The 19498-nt window shown below is 41.4% G+C and overlaps 1 protein-coding gene across 1 annotated transcript in view; it reads left to right on the forward strand.

The window, feature by feature from the left end:
- The first annotated feature begins 201 nt into the window (after positions 1–201).
- mpped1 (metallophosphoesterase domain containing 1) overlaps positions 202–19498 on the forward strand; it is an 82781-nt gene continuing 63484 nt past the window's right edge. The window contains exons 1-2 of the mRNA XM_023418770.2: positions 202–586; positions 4765–4946. Coding sequence (XP_023274538.1) covers positions 408–586; positions 4765–4946 — 361 coding nt within the window. The 5' untranslated portion in view covers positions 202–407. The remainder of the gene's footprint in view (positions 587–4764; positions 4947–19498) is intronic.

The raw sequence follows: 19498 nt of genomic DNA on the forward strand, positions 1-19498 counted from the left end.
AACAGTCAAAAACTGGAAAATGTCCCATTTACAATCATATGAATCATCAAAAAAAGCAGCAAATCCTCACGTTTGAGAATCATTATTTACCTTCTAAAATTAATTAAAACTGATTCATCGACCACTCATTTCCATCTTTATCACAGCCACGTCATGTCTGCTGTGTTGTCTCTCAGGTGCAGAGGAGCTGTAAAGAAGAAGAAGAGGAAGGAGGAGGTGATGTCCTCACCTCAGCTCTCTGAGACTATGAGCTCTGTGACGTTTTGAGTCCGTCACAACGCCTCGCAGCAGCACCTCCTCAGGCCATCACCGTCCACTCGCTGTCATAAAGCAAGAACAACAGTAAGCTGAACTTCCCACCTCGACACCTTGCTCTCCTCCACCTGCTCTGCTCTGGTCCCTGTGCCATGGCCTTTACCCTGTCAGAGATTATGGCAGCAAGGCGGCAGCAGTCGCAGGCTCAGTCACACGCCCAGCGGGGCAGCAGGACGACGGTGGAGGTCGACGAGTACAGCACCAACCCCACTCAGGCCTTTACCTTCTACAACATCAACCAGGGACGCTTCCAGCCGCCACACGTCCACATGTGAGTACACATACAGGCAGCAGGGTGGCTAGTTAAAGGAGCATACTGCTGTCATTTACAGTTATGTCACATTTTAGTTTCCTTTGATCATTCTCCTGTACTTCCTCTGTTTATACCGCCGATTCATTTTTCATTGTTACTGAGATTCAAACCAGAGGTGACCGTTTTCAATGTAAAATACACTGAGAAAATAAATATCATTCTCATGTCATTAAATACAGAGCTGGTGACAGGATATGGTTAGCCTAGTTTAACATAAAGACCGGAAGCAGGGAGAAACAGTTTATGTAAATCTATATGTCAATGTTCTTACTTAACTCTCAGAAAGACAGCAAGTAAGGGGGTAAAACATTAAAATATAACCACTGTTGTCAGTTGGTGTTGAGTCCCTCCAAAAACCCAGTTTAAATTTTTTTTTCTTTTTTTCCATCCCTTATGGGTCCATAAGACACGAAAGTATAGTTGCAATGGTCGAACCAACGGGATATTTTACAGTTCAGTCCTAACGAAATATTCTTCCTTCTGTCTCAAACTTCACAAATAAAATCCACTATAAGGCTCATTAAACCTGCCGGTCTGCAGAGGTGAACAAGGTCAACAGCTCGATGACTGGAGTCACAGTATAGATCCTCTTGGTCAGATATTACTCTGATACAAGTGAAAGTTGTTCAGTCACATTTTGACTTGATTTTAAAAATTATTCAAAGAAAAGTATTTTTATGTCAACACATTGTTGAATTGTTTCACATTTACAGAACCTAATTACTCTGAAACAACCTGCTGAGTGACTGATTGACTGACTGACTGACTGACTGTAGAACCTGTTGAATAAAAAGCATGTAGAATATAATACAAAGACTGAAGACATGGTCATAAAAACAAGTGAATAAACAAAATGAGCCGTTGTTTTTTTTTCTTATTTCTTTCTTTTAGTCAGTGATGAAGTCTGGTTGTGGTAAACTCAGCAAACATTTAAACTAAATTAATCTTTCTTTATTTTCCAAACCTTCAAACACAGACTTCAGATCAGACCATGGTCTCTGGGGAAGAATCTTCTGCCTCATCTTTATCTGACGTCGCATCATTAGGACACTGACAGGTTTAAACATGACTGACAGTGGAGGAGTTGGCTGTGATTGTTTTTTCTCCTGAGATAAACTCAGTGTATGGTCTATCACATTTTTCAAAATAAAAGAAAACTCATTCACTGACTAAAAACTCTGCTTCAAAGTAGTCCATAGAACTGTAGTGAAGTCAAAAGTACAATATTTGTCTTTAAGTGTAGTGGAGTAAAAGTTTCCAAAAAAAACAAACTCAAGTGAAGAACAGATACTGAAAGATACATTGAAGTACAGTACACAAGTAAATGTACTAGGTTACTGTCCTCCCCTGCCTGTCTGTACTGCACATAAGGTTCTACACTGAAGTGTTGCTTTATGACGCAGCAGGTTCATCATTTTTGTTTAGACCAGATATCAACAGACCATTTTACATAAATACATGAGAAACATTTTGCTCCAAATCTCCTGAATCACAAAGTGACCTGACAACAAATCAAACAAAGAAAATAAGGATTTCATCTCATTATCATTAAATGAATCCCTCACAGACCTCTCAATAACATGACCTATGAACTCTCAGGATGGGTAATCAACAAGAGAAAAACAAAGCTGTTGTGAATCCATGGATATTCAGTTGAGACTGAGGCTGATGTTAGAGGCTGCAAGTTTTATGTTTATTTTATCCTAATTTAATAGGAAGATGTTTTAATGTACTTAAATAGTTTTGCATAATGTACATTTCCAGAGCACTAACTTCATCAGTACAATAGTCACACAACACAGAAATCCTGTTCTCAGTTATGAAGTCATATAACTTCTGCTTTCTACCATCAGTGTCAAACTACTCGTGATGAAACTTCCCGTATATTTCACATTAAAAGAAAGGTAGTGTGCCCTTTGAGGTGCTGGATGTCTCTTCATGTAAACATGTCCCTAAAGAGGGTTTTGACCAGACAATTATCATGTCACAATAAAATGTGCCTAAGATTAATGATTAATGTATTGACTCATCGTTAGGCCTAGACATTCAGCCTGATATCTACACTGTGTCATGAAATTAATTTCTCTGCTCTAATGAGTTGCACCTGTGTTACCTCCTCCTCCTTGTGTGTATTTAGTCTCGTCACGTGTTTTCTCATGCTCCTGTTTCAGGTTCCTGTCACTCTTTGACTTTTTATCACTCCACACTGCCGACAGTCAGAGCCAGAGGCATATTGTAACGGGAGCACACTGTCTGTGTTGCGTGAGCGTGGCGGCTGACATCACTGACCTGCTGAGGAGAAGCACGCATGTGTGTTTACACTGGCTGCATATCTGCTGCTGCAGCTCTATCTCTGTACATAGAGTTTGCAGGTTACTGAAATGTTGGGTTTGTCCTCATTAGAAATTCAGTTCTGATTTTTTTATTTTTTTATTAAAGTATATTTTTTTGGCTTTTGTGCCTTTATTGGACAGGATAGTGGAGAGAGACAGGAAATGGGGAGGCAGAGAGAGGGGGAATGACATGCAGTAAAGGCCGTCCGATGCGGGACTCGAACCGGGGCCAACTGCAGCGAGGACTGTAGCCTCTACACATGGGGCGTCTTAGACCACTACGCCACACAACGCCCCAGTTCTGATTTATTTTTGACAAAAGACGTTGGTAAAATATCACCGTTTCCACATGCAGCTGCTGAATTGTTAAGAAATATATTTATACTATCATGTCTGTGATTCAGATTCAGCCTGGACATAGACAACTATAGTGGAAGGTGTCAGTTTTCTGTCGTGTTTGTGCTATGATGTCACTATGACATCAGCAGGTCTATTTCTGCTGGGAGACGCATCATGCATGAAAAACAGATGAGAGGCCGAATATCTAGATCATGTGATGCAGCCGTGAGGCGAGAGATGAAAATTGTTCAGTGCAATTTAAAAACCTTCACGATGGTAAAGCGTTAAGCTTTTGAGTTTTTTTTGAACGCCATGTCCGTGGCGCCATGGAGAATTTCAGTGTTTCGCCATGAAAGTTAACATTGTAACTCTAATATCTAGGAGTCCTGTTCACTGTAAGGAGTCACATGGTTCTATTGACCCTTTGAGTCATCAGTAGGCTTTTAATGTGAAAAACCTGTGTTGGTTTCAGTGACAGTAGCTGAATACCAAGTGAAAAACAGCTGAGTAAAAGTTACTGGAATTAATTTGTAAACAAGTGAATAGTATTTCTCTTGATAGAGAAACAGAGCAGAGACTGTGGATTCTACTGAATTCACCAATGCGAATAATATAACTATTGTTTGAGCCTCAGTCAGGATTTATATACTGGATTTTAATTAAGTTATAGGACCTTTATAGGATCTTATAGGATCTTTAACTCACACTATCGGACCCTCAAAACTGAAGTAAAAGTTTAGCTTGAATTTTATTTAAGTGTATTTTATAGAACAATCTTTTAAACAGTTGTACTGATGTTCAGAAAGAGAATTTCTCTGTAGGGCTCCATAAAGTGTCACTTTACGTTCCCTTACAGTCCACAGACAAAATTTTTCATGAACGCTCTTCTTATTTGATTACTTTTGTGACTCATACTTTTTGCAGACTGTCCTATATGCATGTCTGTCTGCTTTCCCTCTTCCTCTCATCTCTTTCTCTCTCTTGTGGAGGAGGAAGAGGAGGAGGAGACAGGGCTGGGTGTTATCGTACCTGGAGGAGAGCTTGCTAAACTGGGCCACGGTTATTCACCATCTCCTCTCTTCCCCCTGGAGACCCTGTGCATCTGCACACTTGCTGGAAGTCCCACAGGATTCTGCTCTTCTTCTATATCTGCACTTTATTCTTTTTCTATCTCTGCACATTTCTCTTTCTTTCTCTTTCAGCACTGCGCTTTTGTTGTGGCTTCTCACTCTCGCTTCGCACTACGTCTCTTGTTTTCTCCACTATCTCAGTCTGTGGGGATGATTTTTTTGCTCGATACTAATTCAAACTTTTTTCATTGTCAGCCTCCTGCCACAGAGACTTTGCATGCAGCACTGTGTGTCTTTCTCCAGCAATTTTTTAAGTGCACCAAGAGCTGGAGTGACCCCTTTTCTTTCCTCTGTCCCTCAACTTTCTTTCTCTCTCTTGTTTTACTCTTCTCAGGGTGGACCCGATGCCCCACGACACACCCAAGCCACCGGGCTACACCCGCTTCGTATGCATCTCAGACACCCACTCCCGCACAGACACCATACAGATGCCATATGGGGACGTGTTCATCCACGCTGGAGACTTCACCGAGCTGGGACTGCCCTCCGAGGTCAAGAAGTTTAACGACTGGCTAGGTCAGCATCTCTGAAAGTTGTGGGTCTGTTGTGATGATCTATGAATACAGGCTGGATTTATCTGCTCTTGGTGCAAAAGTGAACATTTTTAAGAAAAGGGTTGTTTGAAGTTTTCAGGATCTAAGGGCTACAATAAGCTCACATTTAGCTGTTTTCATTATCACCTAAAGGACCGTCCCAATGTTAGAGCTCCAATTTAAAAATCTCCTTCACTTTTCTGCTGACCACTTTACAAAGCATGCCATATATTTTTTAATTGATTTCCTCCCTCCCTGCACAGATCTAGGTCCTTTCTTCCTTTGTGGTGAGTTCAAGAATCCTCTGAGAACATCTGAAATTTTAGTTCACTTCTGAGTAGCATTCTTTAAAATATACAAAGTGACAGGATATTCTGTCCTATTCAGTTTTCTGACAACAGAAGTCATGAATGCAGCACTTTGTGGCTGCTGATTCGCAAATCTTTGAGGAGTTCCTTGAACATCACAAAGGAGAGTTTTCCACTGAGAACTGCTCTTGCACACAATGATAACCTTGACAAACAAATGATGCTGAGTGAACGTTCATTGTGATGGCGTCTCCGCAGGTTGATTTCCATAGCCAATTGAAATGAATGAATCCTGACGGCTGTCTGTAAAGTAGAAAACAAAAACAGGAACTTTGCTTCGAGATACAAATGGCAGTAATGTAAAGATTGCCTACATACGATTAGTGCAGTATGGTTCTTGACATGAGGTTTGTTTTACACTCCTCTAAATCCTAACAGACATGATCTCAAAGCACGTAAATATCACAGAGAAACCTGTGACAATTACTTTTGGAACCATATGCAGACACAAGACTCAGGTACAGTGATGACGAGGGAGTTATTAAGAAAAGTTGTAGAAGGCGGTTGAAGGATTGAAGAAGGGGGAGGCAGGCTGGTTGTTCAGGGAAGAGGTGAGGTGACAACCAGCTGAAGACAAAGGTCTTGGAGTGCAGTGTGCCAGATGAGTTGTGGATGCAGCATGAGCAGCAGTGCTTGTCTGGGACAGGTGAGACTTGGTCAGTCTGGAGCACGAGGTTGAATGGTCTGGGGAAGAGTGGATCGTGGAATGACCCATCAGAGATGAGTTGATTACCAGTGTTGTGCAAGTTCACACTTCACAAGAGCTTGTTCAAAGTTCAGTTCAAATGAAATAGTTCACTTTCATTTCTTCTGTTTGTTTAAAAATTCTTTTTCAGTAGAACCTCCTCCTACCATCCATCCAAGCCTCAAATCTCTGCCACTTCTCAAACTAATGAATTACTGTTGACTACTATAGACAGAGATAACTGTAAAAATATAAGAAAAACAGTATGTTTTATGTGTCTCTGCTGTGAGTCTGCTGTGACTCTTTCTTAATGATTTCTTGTGATCATTATTCACTCAGATATTTCTAAAGATGGTCGGATGCTTCAGCTCGATTCGTTAGTGATGTGTCTTTTAATTCAGATTTTTTCCGTTGGAATCTGAGCTGATTTGTTCATTAAAGTCTTCAAATGTTCATATGAACTAACTTTAGCACCAGAAGCTGAGCTGTTTGTATCACCAGCACTAGACACCACATTGGACACATGCTGGGTGCCGTAAAACCAAAACAGTTCTTCTTCTTCTGTTATTTTATTTTTGGTAGTTGGTTACAGCATCTTGTGTGTGAGCACCGTTCACTTTCACCTTCACCTTCACGTTCATTAGGTGCAAACACATACATTCAGTTCATCATTCAACAAAAAATGAGCACATACAATGAATGGTGCTCATTTAGCACTTTCATGCACAACACTGTTGATCGCAGTCAGGTGTATAGATGCCATAAACTGTAAATAAAGATGGACGTACCCTCTGTGACGTCACCCACAGGTTTTTTGAAGAGTGGTTTTGAAGCCCTAACTCCCACTTAATCCAAAAATGGCCAAAGAGGATGGGAACGTGTCGAGCTGAGACTTCAGCACATGCTAGTTTGTGGCAAGCATACACTCAACCACCTGTCACTCAAAGAGGCCACGCCCTCAATTATACTTACTTCAAGCCTTAATAAAATGTAAACAAGTGAGTTATATAAATGTTTGTCATGATGGAGGAATTAGCTATAGAGACCAAAACTGTTTTTGTACCAGGCTTTAAACATTTTAACATGGGTGTCTATGGGGATTGACTCACTGGAGCCAGACTCCTGTGGCCATTAGAGGAACTGCAGTTTTTGGTTCTTCAGTGTTGACTTCATTTTTCAGCCTTGGAGGTCGCCGCTTGGTAAAGATGCCAGGAGCCAGGAGATGTAAACCCATGACACAAACACACACAGACAAACAGGGAGGAGGAGACGCAAGGAAAACAGGGAAGACGAAGAGAAACAGGCCAGAGCTGTGACAAAACCCAACAGAAGAAAGAAGAAACCTTCAACAGAATCAGATTCAGAGTGGGGTGGGGGTGGGGTTGCCTCAGACAGTCAGGTTGATAGGAGAAAAATAGGGGCGATATCCATGACCTCGAGTCAAGGAAAAGTGTAAAACCTTCTCTTCGTTGACTGTTTGCTTCACCAGCCCCCACTGGAAGCATCTTATCTCCACCCTGTGACTGTAGGTCTTATCACCACTGCGTGATATCTGTAATAAACTGGAATGAAGTGACCTCGCTCGAAGCAGAGCGACAGCAAAAAGCTGTGGAGTCAGTGAATCTGCAGCTGTTTAAGCGGCTCTGTTATCATCGCCATTATCGTCATTGTTGCCAGCGTCATCATCAACACCGGCACAAACCTCCCCGGCAACGGCAGATGCCTGTTAGCCGGTGCACGTGCCTTTGTGTGTTCATCTCTTTCTCTGAGGGAGGGGAGTGGAGAGCGGTGAGATAAGGGGGGAACTTGTTGTCCTTTCCCTCCACACAAACACACACACACACACACACCTACACATATGAGCTGCAGGGAGCGCAGGCTGGAAATCCGCTAGCCCGCACTCCAGCGGCGAGAGAGGCAACGGGAGAGACGAGAAAGAAAAGATAAACCGAGCCAAATGCGCCTGATGCTGCCTCTGAAGTCAGTCTCTCCTCTGCCGTTATTCTCTCCTCCTGCAACTCTGCCATCTCTCCTCTTCCTCCGGTCTGCTCCTATAAATATTTATAATCTGGCTATTCCTATTCTTTCTCTCTCTTTCATTCCCTCCTGCTCCCTGTCTCCAGCACGCACACACACACACACACACACACACACACACACACACACACACACACACACACACACACACACACATTCACACATCTCATTCTGTAGATGAATGTAACTCCTGCTGTTTGTGTGCAGAGCAAATTTACAGAGATCAGGTTTAGCGTATTCATTTCTTCAGAGTCTCAGTACAAACTGAGCTTCGGTCAGGTAACACCATCTGCTCCCAAACTTTCTGTTCTTTTATCTTCTTCTTCTTTTGTTTTGTTTATCTTGTTTGGTTTGTTTCTCTTTTTTATCTCTTTTCTTTCCCTCTTTGTCGTTCTCCCTCCTTGTTGTTGTCCATCCTCTCTCTCTCAGTTCAGATTTTTCTCCACATTCTCCAAAGATCTCTCCTGTTACAGTCTTCTCTCTCTCTCTCTCTCTCTCTCTCTCGCTCGCTCTCACTCGGTGGCAGCTCTGTGCGATTCTCCTTTCAGCTCTTATTTTTAGCAGGAAGTCAGTCAGCTCTCGGGGGCCGCTGGCTGCCGCTCAAGGCTTTGTCAGGGCTGGTGAACGCTGCAGGAGAGGGGGAGAGGAGAGGAAGAGAGGCGAGGACTGAAGAGGCAGGAATAAAATTTATGCAGGGAGAGAGGAAGGCGAGGAGATGACAGTGAGAGAGGGGGGAGAGGGTCCAGAGGAAAGCTGCCTTACCTGGGTAAACTCACAGCTCAGCCACCCTGGAGACTGACGCCAAACTTCTGCCCTCTGTTGTCATGGCAATCACTGCAGGTCCGGCTGTCAGTCACTGTATTAGGAAAGTATGGATTTTGGTCCCTCCACACTTCATGAAGTTAAGTTTGAGTTTTGTCACTTTTAAGACAACTACAGTTTAACTGAGCTGCACTGGCTCAAGTTTTTGCTTCCTGTATTGCTGATACAGTTTGAGAATCAATTGATTGATCAATAGAAATTTGATCAAGTGAAAATGGCAGTCTGGTTCAGCATCATTGTAAGTAGAATATTTTCTGCGGTCTTTGTAATTAAGTTTCACCTAGGAAAGAAAGTTTCAGCTTCATGATGTGATCTGCAGCAGCCAATGTGAGTGATAACAAGACCAACTCAATTATACAGTAGATACAGGATCAATACAGGACCAACAGCTTTTTAAGATACAACACACCGGAAGGTAAATAAACCGGGAGCTATTGGGAATTTGACTTCTATGGTCCTGTTCAGACCTGCATTAACATGCGTCTTAAGTGATCTGATCACAAGCTGTCAGCTCTAAGTACGTCAGTTCACTCCTGTGTTTAAAATGTGTCTCGAGTGACCACTTGTGATCAGATCTCATTTCCTCGCTCTATATTCGTCCTGCAATGTGGTCCAGGGGAGGCCAAGACACCAACATGAATACCCTATCTACCCCAAATCCCACGTAGACACAGTAACAAATTACTAGTGGATGGTAACTTGTATTTATTTACAAAGTGCTTTTCAAGAGGAGGAGAGTGGATTTCAGCTTCAGGGTGGACAAAGGCCAAAATTGCAAATGAAAGAAATCTATCTAGAAACAAAACACCAACATAAGCTGCTAAAATATAACAAAACAATTACACCTACCATTACACCAACTAACTTTCCTAACTAACAAAACAGGAGAAAAGGTGTCAAAAGAAAATGGCAGTCCACTCCTACCAACTCTCAAAATGCAACAAGGCTCTAGACACGACAAAAGGTACATGGATGTAGACAATGGTGTGTCCGGTTGGGACAGGAGGAAGACTTGGTTCTCTCCCCTTGCAGCTCGTCATCTTGGTTCAAATTTGGAAGGCATCTGACAGGAACCTATCAGCTGCAACCGCTAATCAGCTGCAACTGCCAATGCTGCACACCAATCACCGGCCTGTCCTGGCACACCTATATACATACACTCACTCATGCACACGTCACGCCACCATTCAGATCACAGAGAAAAAACATGTACAACAAAAACAAACAATATGGCCACAGTCGTAACAACGCATTCAGGTTCACACTGCTAAAAGAATGTGGCCATATGTGGTCCAGACATCTCTGAATGAGGTCTCAAACACGTCCTCAATGCATCTTAGGTGTGTTCACACAGCTTGTGATCAGATCACCTGAGACGGATGTTAATGCCAGGTATGAACAGGGCCTCAGTGTTGTGATGGTGTCATTAATGTATGAGTATATGAACTATGGGCTTAACGCTAAACACAATCATGAGTTATACCAGGTGTTCACCATTTTTAATTCATTAACTTATAGGAGGAAAATCAATGAGGAGACACTTGATGTCGATGATTACATGATCTAAAGACAGTTTTTGTTAGCTGAATGATTGAATGGAAATAAATGGAGAAGTAAGAGAAATAATATCCTAAAATTATTAAATGTACAATATTTGAGTCCAAGGCAAAAATGTAATCTATAATCATTTGTAGTTGAAGAAATAAAACTTGCAAACACAACTTAAGAGAGAATATAAAGAAATTATCATAAACTAACATCTTGGCTGGTTTATACATCATGATCTTTAATAGACCTTTAATTTACTGTGAGCTCCTGTATGAGTGTTTGTCTGTGTTTAAGGTGAAATGCTCATTTTCTGATGAGCTCATTGTGCAGCCTGAAACTAAAGGACGACAGCAGAAGCTGCAGAGTTCTTGATTGTTGTGGGTGGAGGCTGATTGTGCAGGACAGGTGAGAGGAGAGAGAGAGGAAGGAAGGGGGGGAAAGGTTAGGCAAGAGGCGGACCTAGAGCTTGTAAGCACCAGCACTTCAGTCCAATTGTCTCCAATAATGGCCTCTTTGATCAGGCCTTCAGCACACACTCATGCCTGCGAGCACGCATATGGATTTCATAAGCTGAGGTAACGCTTCCCTGAGCATTTGCCTGTTTGTTTGTGTGTGCTGCCCTCACTGTTGACTTGAGTGGCGTCTTTATTCATGCTGTGTGATAGCGTGAGCTGGCGGAGCAGAGTGGGCATACACTCCAGTGAGTGTTGTGTTTAAATATGGATCTCATTGAGCTTCAGAGTTGACTCTGGGTCAAGAGAGGAGCTGTTTTAATTCTTAAAGGCTTTGTTCTCTTGCTCTTTACTTCTGTCTGACTTCTGCTCAGTGAGTACTGTCATCACACACACACACATGCACACACACACACACACACACACACACACACACCAGAGATTCACTGTTGCAAACTACAGAAAAACTAACAAGCAAATGGCCACATACAGCGTTTTTTCTATTTTTCCCTGAGTTAAGTTTCATCCACAGAATGTATGAAATCTTAAAGGGATGTTAAAGGGATATTTTTCTCTCTTGAAATTTATGAAAAATAAATGAATCCATTATTTTCTTCCCAAAGCAAAATAATTTCTTCTTTCTTTTTTCTTTTCTTCTCCTGTGTTTTATTTGAAGTGTTGATCCATAAGAAGATGAATTTGTGGTTTTAAGAACCGAAAACCATCTCAGTGAATTTTTACATCTCCTCTCTCAGGCTTCTCTCTGGAGCGCTAGTAACAGGTGAACCAATCAGAAGAGAGGAGGCGCTGAGCCTCTCTTCTGATTAGCTCACCGTGTTCTGAGTGATCCAATTAAAATATAACAGATTTCAGGTCAAACACCTAGAGAAACCAAATGGTTGGATGGTGGGTCCAGATGGGCGGGGCTTTGGGTGTTGAAGGTGGTGACTGCTTTGTTGTGACATCACAAAGTTCCAGAAGTCCTGACGGCTGGTTTTAAGGCTCAGTGTCTGAATACAGACTGTGCATTTCTCTGTGAACTGAGCGCTTTAATACTCTCACAGTATTAATATAGAACCTAGACCTGCTTTATAATCAAACAACACACGGACATCTACCTTTATACTTTATGGGACCTTTAAATGAAAACACCACCTGTGGGCTAGAATGTTATTGGGTGATTTTAGCTTGTCACAGTGTGTTAGGGTCTGTTTATCTGTTTGTCAATGAGTAACATGTCAGCACAGAAATGCCAAAGATGTCAGAGTCAGAGGTAATTCAGAAACATAAATAGAATTTTAATTTCATACTGTAAATTCTCAGAATTGTTCAAATCTGGGGAAAAAATGTAGCCCCACATGGGGCAAAAAACATCACAACAAGCTAAAAGCAGCCGAAGTGTTAGCCAGCATTCAGCAGTTATGGAACAACATTATTGTATATTCCTTCTCTTTTAGCTGTGTTTTTGTCTCTACCAACTCTTGATAAAAATGTTTGACTCAGAGCTAAAACAGGCTAAAACCCTGCAGAGATGAGTGATTCTCTGCGGGCCAATTTGATCCACTGTTAATGTAGAAAATATTAGTTAGTGCAGCTTTAAAAATGCGTGTGATCACATAACGGTGAAACTCCCTGAGGACGGGACAGATTGTTGAAACAAGAGTAACCTCAACTTTCATCGTGGTGTTCAGTCTTTTTCTCAGACTCGCTCTAATAGAAACAGAACCACAGGCCTCTCTCTCTCTAACTGAGACACACAGCCTTTAGCATCTCTGCTACATCTCTTTATTTAGTGCCTGCTTCTCTCTGTTCCTCTTTACTGCTGAATAATAGATAAGTGACGACCATGATGCGATTGCCATGTAGGCACTTTAAATGCGAGTGTGTGTTTTTTCTTGGCCCAGGAGAGAGAGAGTGTGTCTAACAATTCACCTGCCTCTGCAGCTATGTGTGTGTGATTATATGGATGTGGGGGTGTGGTTTGGGTGATTTTTGCCCCTCCATCCTCTCTCAGGTGTTGTACCCCTCCAACCCCCACCCCTTGGACATCCTCCTCTCCTCTCAGCTTGCTCCCTTTAGCTTGGTAACTGTGAGGGCATTAAACTTTCATGACTGATGTCTTTTTCAGTCCTCCTTCATTTCCTTACTGACTTTCTTCCTTCCTCCTTCCCTATTCCCTCATTCCTTCTCTTGCCACCTTCCTCTTTCTTCCCTCTCTTTTCTTCTTGTATGTCCTTCCTTCCTCGAACCTCATCTTTTCCTCAATCTTATGCTCTTCTTTTTTTCCCTTTCACCCTGTTCTCTTATGTTTACCCAGCAGTGACTGGAGCTGGAGGAGAGCATAACGAGGAGGTTTGACACTCCTTTATGTTTTTTAACATTGGGAAACTCAACGGAATTTCAAGTGACTGTAAATTTAAGCAAACCGTTTCCCATCTGTCCCTCACTACTTTTGTGTCTTCTATTTGCATACTTGAAAGAGTGCGTTCCTTGCATGTGTGTGTGTGTGTGTGTGTGTGTGTTTGTGTGTGTGAGTGTGTGTGAAGGAGAGAAAAAGATGCAATGGGATGTGAAAATGGTCTTAGAAACATTCCGTTTTTTTCAAACAAGTTCATCTTTTTTCAGTTTAGAAGACATTTGGAAGGGAGTGAATCCTCTGTGGATACACATTAAAAAATGATCGAAGTATTTCTAATATTATCACCTTTCTCCCTCTCTTTGTCTCTGATTTGTTTCCTGGGTTAGCATCAGTGAATATGATCTCTCCCCCCCCCAACAAACTGTCAGAGAGTTAAACAAGCAACTTGTAAATTCTGCTTTTCTACATAGCTAACGTTAGCACAGGGGTCTGCAACCTTTACTTTTAAAAGAGTCATTTTTGGCCCCTCTGCCACATATAAAAATCATCTGAAGACTAAAAAAACAATTTGACCCTTAAAATGAAGATAACACAGCTTTAAAGTTTTTTATATACTTATACTATAAATAAAATAACTATAGTTTATTGCATTTATGAAATTATAAAACTACAAAATAACTATTGACATTGTATTGCTGTTTTACCTGTTATAACAAAGGAAAACACCAAACTCTTATGAATAGGAGAAAAAAACACTGGCATGTGTATGCCTACTTTTGAATAAAACACAGAACTATGCAGGCCTATTGGAGTCTTTCTCTCAATCGTGAAGGATTAAAAAAATAAAAAAGTAACCCAATTTGAAATACATAAAACATATAGCTGTAGACTTTTTTTTTTTTTGTCGGCGACAGGAAGATGCGGGAGGCTGTAAAAGTTGCTATGGAGACGTTGTAAGATGTGACGTATATTTTATTTGATGAAATATTATCAGTATCACCTTGATCTCTAACCTCACAGTCACCAAATTGACACCATGACCCATGTGTCCAGTCTCCAGCTGAAGAGTCAAATCTTCACATGCTGTGTGTGAGTTTCTGTAGGCTCATGTTGAAGTTGCAGCAGTGACACAAGTTCTATCAAGTGAAGCTATGTAATGTTATATTTATCTTATCTCATCAATACAATACAGCTTATCAGGTTCTTTATTGATACTTATATTGGTTCTTAAAATTTACAAATCATAGAATAAATAAAATTAGTTTCTAGAGCAGCAACAATAATGTTCACATCAGCAGAGTTATTTGTATATAAACCAATAGTATCTCTCTGGAAACAAACAAAATAATAATATTCCTGACATGTGTAAAACAAACCGTGGATGGAGCAGTTGAAAATGTCTTGTGTTTAAATCTTGTTGAACTGGTGGTGTGAAGAAGGACATGACTAGGACACGACTAGCTTTTTACTCGCATAGGTTTTAATGACACTCACAGAGCTATGAGCGTAGTTGTTGTCAGCTCCAGTAAAACATTCACTTCACACTGGTCTCCACTGCTGCCATAGCCCGACACCAGAAACCATTAGAGAACATTCAGCATGTTTTTTTTTTCCAGTTCATTTGGCTCAGGCTGAATTTTAAAAAAAATATGCAGTTATTTATTTGCACTCGTGATGTCATCTCCCATGTTGTTATTGGTACTGTCTCTTTATAATATTACAGGTTTTGTTTTGCACCATTGTTGATTTTTTTGTCTTTGCACAGATGTTTTGTTTTTGTTTTGTTTTTTTTTTTGCTTCATGTGTACAGTCTTGTGCTGGTTGTGTGTTCTTTGTTGTGCATTTGTGTGTTTTTAACGTCTACTCTATGTGCCCTTAAAATTGCCACCTGGGAACAAACAGAGTTTATTGAATGAAATTGAATTAGATAAAAAGAATGATCAAACCTGTAGCAGCAGCAGAGGCAGAGAAATCCTGACTTTTAGTGCCAAATATGAGTGATGCTCCATTTCCCATAATGCAACCAATAGCCCCTCCCCACCTGTTCAACGGGCATATTTCAAACTCCTCACTTCCATTTTCCACATAGGCTCTGTCATATGTGTAGTCCAAACCCAAGCTAAATGATTCCCTTCATTATTATGTCTTGTGTCTTAAAGTTTTATCGTTGTCATGGCTGACATCTAAAATGAGTCTATGGTGAGTCTTCATTTGTGAGAGGAGACATATGAATGACCTCACCTTCATAGGCCAACAGTGATACCCCTGAACACATCAAGTTGGATCTGGTCTCAGAGTGGTCTCCCCTTGCAGATGCATCACCATGCGATGATAAAGTGGCTTTGACGGGAACATGGAGGTAATGCACTGCACAGGGGTTGTAGTTTAGCGCCGGTTAAATTTGGCGTCATGAGAAATCCATGTTTAAAAACAGACATGGGACAGATGGCAGGTGGCCACTCATTGAATTCATCAGCATCCATCAGAAGCCCACGTCGCTGGTTGTGAAAGTTGCAGCTTAATCTTCAGCCACATTATCCTGGAGGCAACGTCGTCACACTGAATGTGGAAGTGGAGCAGACAGGATGAAAGAGACAGAGATGGCGTGTAGGAGAGAGAAAGAGAAGAGAGAGACCACCTACGATGCTGCTTGATGATGCGCTGATCTGTCTTTGTCAGTGTGTGTGTGTGTGTGTGTGTGTGTGTGTGTCTTGTGTGTGTAATGCATTATGCTCAGAGCGGACATTGTGAAGTGTAAGGAGGTGCTGCTGTACGCAGATAACATGTGTGTTTTGGATGCATGGCTCAGTAGGTGGTGTTTGTGTACGCTGGCTCATAATTGCTGGTTGTCTTTGTTTTGTGTCTGACTGTATGATTGTGTGTGTGTGTGTGTGTGTGTGTGTGTGTGTGTGTGTGTGATGAGATGGAGCAGTGTGTGGGTGGTGAGTTAAATGAAATGAGTGAGTATTAAGTTTAAGCTGAGGTGGGAAGGCAGAAGTCTCACTGCTTCTCTTCCTCTATCATCCATCTCCACCTTGTTGCATGTCTATCCCTTACTCACCTCTCTTCTTCCTCTTTCTCTCTCCTTCATGTGACATTACTTTTCCTCCCTCACATCTAGTCCTCCCTCTTTGTCTAACACACTCACACACACACACACATGCACACACACACACACATGCTGTAAAGGAATTAGGACTGATCCGGGCTGAGTCTTTAGCTTGTCTGTCTTTGAACATCAGTGCCGTTGCTTTTGAAGCTTCCCTTTGAATTATTGCATTTCTGTTTATGCACACACAGATAAAGGCTGGCTGAAGCTGCACTGTGTTCTAAAGACATAAGCTCTGTGGATACGCACAAACACAGGCATATGTGCTTAGAAACACCTATATATATACACAGACAGTGTCAGAATAATTCTGGTTTATGACTTTCTTTTTTGTATTTTTGACCATCATATCTCTTACTTAGTTAACGTTGTTCTCACCGCAGTAACTTCTGAGACCTGGGTCGCAGAACATATTCATGTTCAGCAGTCAGTAGATCAGACAGGTGGTAAACAAGATTATAAACCAGATTATTTTAAACACTTTATTTTGAATGAGCCTGAGATGTTGGTTATATCTTTCATTTTATAGTGAAACTGCACCCAGCCTCTGTGAAGGAGAGCAGGTTGAAACTGAACCAGGAAGTTTGTATATTAACAGTGAACAGTGTGGTAACAATTTCATCTCTCTCCATCATTCTGTCGTCCAAATAAATGTCTCACCTGAGGCTTTAGGTCTGTCACCATTCCCAGATCTCAGCTGTTCACATGAAGAGTATCATGTCTTTTAATAAACAAGCAAACAAACAAAAACAATGAACAAGTCTTTGTAGTACTTTATGTGATGTACAGTGGAACAAACTTTCCACTCTACCCTCTTGTGAGCAAAGCCTGCAGAGGCACTGCTGATCTGTTTATAATACATCACAGATGAGTCCTCACATAATAAGGCATACAGTCCACACACACACTGTCAGTCTAGGTCCACAAACAAATCCACAGGATTCCTCACAGACTTAAGAAACAACAAAGAGTTTGTCCCACAGACACAAAAATGACTAAGCATTTATTTGTCAAAAAGGAAAAGTCAAAGGAGTAGTTGGACATTTTTGTAAATAAGCTTCATTAGCTTTATTGGCAAGACTTACATTTAGAGGTCCATACAGTCTAAAGGTAGATGTCCATGTGTTGCTTGATTATAAAGCAGGTTTAGGTTCTATATTAATTGTGAAAGTATCAAAGCGCTCAGTCTACATTTCTGGAACTTTGTGATGTCACAACAAAGCAGTCACCACCCTCAGCCATGCCCCAAGCCCTGGGGCACAGAGCCTCCTCTCTTCTGATTGGCTTACCGACGTGTTGTGACTAGAGATCCAGAGAGAAGCCTGAGAGAGGAGATGTAAGATTGTAAGAGCTGGGCCTTAAACTCAACACTGACCAACCATAACTTCTTCCAAAATGGAAATAGCTGGGGGACTTTGGGTATGTTTGTTTTCATTAGTTTGCTGACTACTAATTGTCAGTGTTCCCACAAAGTTCTGTTTAGTTTTTAGTTCCGGGAGGGTCGAGTGAAGACAGCAAGCGCATCCCTATTGGGAAGGCTGATGATGATTTGCACCGTGCTGTAATTCTGGTCGTGAGCCCTCAGGAAGGAATAGGGCAATGATTTTTGGTCCCACCAACTATAAGTTAAAATCTGATTATTATATTATTTCACTTGCCACTTTCTAAACAAACACACGCAGCTGTGGGGGCTTCAGTCCTTCTGTCCTGGTTATGAAGCCCTAACCAATGACTGAGACAAATAACCTTTTCTCTGTCTAGAGGGAACGACAAAAGAAAAAAGTCTGATCGGATAACTCTGTTTTCATGGTTTTAGGACAGTAACCCTTTCATTTCTGAGAGAAAATTAGGCTAAAATTAGAGATTAAATATAACATTTAATGCTAGAAGGACCTGACAGTTCCCCACTGATACTTTATCACTCTCATATTTGTGTGATATGGAGGTAGTATCGATCTAGAGCCTGGAGCATAGTTTAGCATAAAGACTTGAAGCAGGAGTGAAGAGCTTGTTTAAAGCAGCAGTTTCTATGTTTTTTCAATTGCTTCACAGCTAGCATTAGCATTAGCAGCTGTTTACTTACCAGTCTGGAAGAAACATTGTGAGTTCATCACCAAGCTTCATTCCTTTACACACCAACCAGAGGTGGAAACAAACACCAATGTTAGCTCTTGTCTCTATCACCTCTTTTCTTTTACTATAGTTAGCATGTTAACCAGCTCGCCCCGGCCCGTCTCCTCACTTTCTGACAGCAACTGCGCTGCTCAGAGGACAATGATGCTTGAAGCATGACATGCCATGAAGCCAGCAGCAGGGAAAACTTACAAACATCTAATTTAATTTGAACACACAATGTGTTAATCAGTGAGTTTAAAGGGAATTTGTAGGTGTGTTTTAATTTTTGACAGAGCATGGCTAGCTGTTTCCCCTGCTTTCACTCTTTATGCTAAGATAATAGCCTCGCTCGCCAGCTCTAGTGCTATACTTAGGTCACAGACATGAGAGTAAACTCTGCGTATCCCCCATGATTCCATGATGTGACCGTACACACAGCTGTGTGGTCTGATACTGTTATTTAACCAATATGTGACTGTTATCTTCTCATACATAAAAAGCTCAAATGCTACAAAAAACATAAGACCTGAGTTGTGATGGACTTTTTTCCTTTAATTTCATGTTAGTATAAAGTTCTGGCTGTTGCTTCCTGCACACATGCATTCACTCATACTGACACACGCGTATTAATTTAATCATTTTGAGTTGGCAGCAAATATTTGGCCCCTATTTTCAGCAAACACACACACACACACACACAGTTTGGTATTAAGTTATTTGGCAGGACGTTTTGGCTACTAGTTTTTGGTATCTATGCACACACACTTAGGAATTAACTTTGTCTTGGCAGGCAGGAAATTTCAAGCTTTTTTTTTTTGTTTCAGCATGCACGCAAACACACATATAAGAACACATACATACACATGCAGACACAATGGGAAGTAATCCCCCTGTACATGCCAGAGATTTGGACAGAGCAGGGATTTTCCTCTTCAAAGAGTAGACCACCCATCGCAGGAACAATGGTGGCCGAACTCAGGGAGATTTCCTGTGGCGGCGGTGGGAATCCACACACACACACACACACACACACACACACA

The sequence above is a fragment of the Seriola lalandi genome, unplaced genomic scaffold (genome assembly GCF_002814215.2).
Source record: "Seriola lalandi dorsalis isolate HSWRI2012SDOR001 ecotype SW California unplaced genomic scaffold, Sedor1 jcf7180002054584, whole genome shotgun sequence".
Classification (NCBI taxonomy): Eukaryota; Metazoa; Chordata; class Actinopteri; order Carangiformes; family Carangidae; genus Seriola; species Seriola lalandi.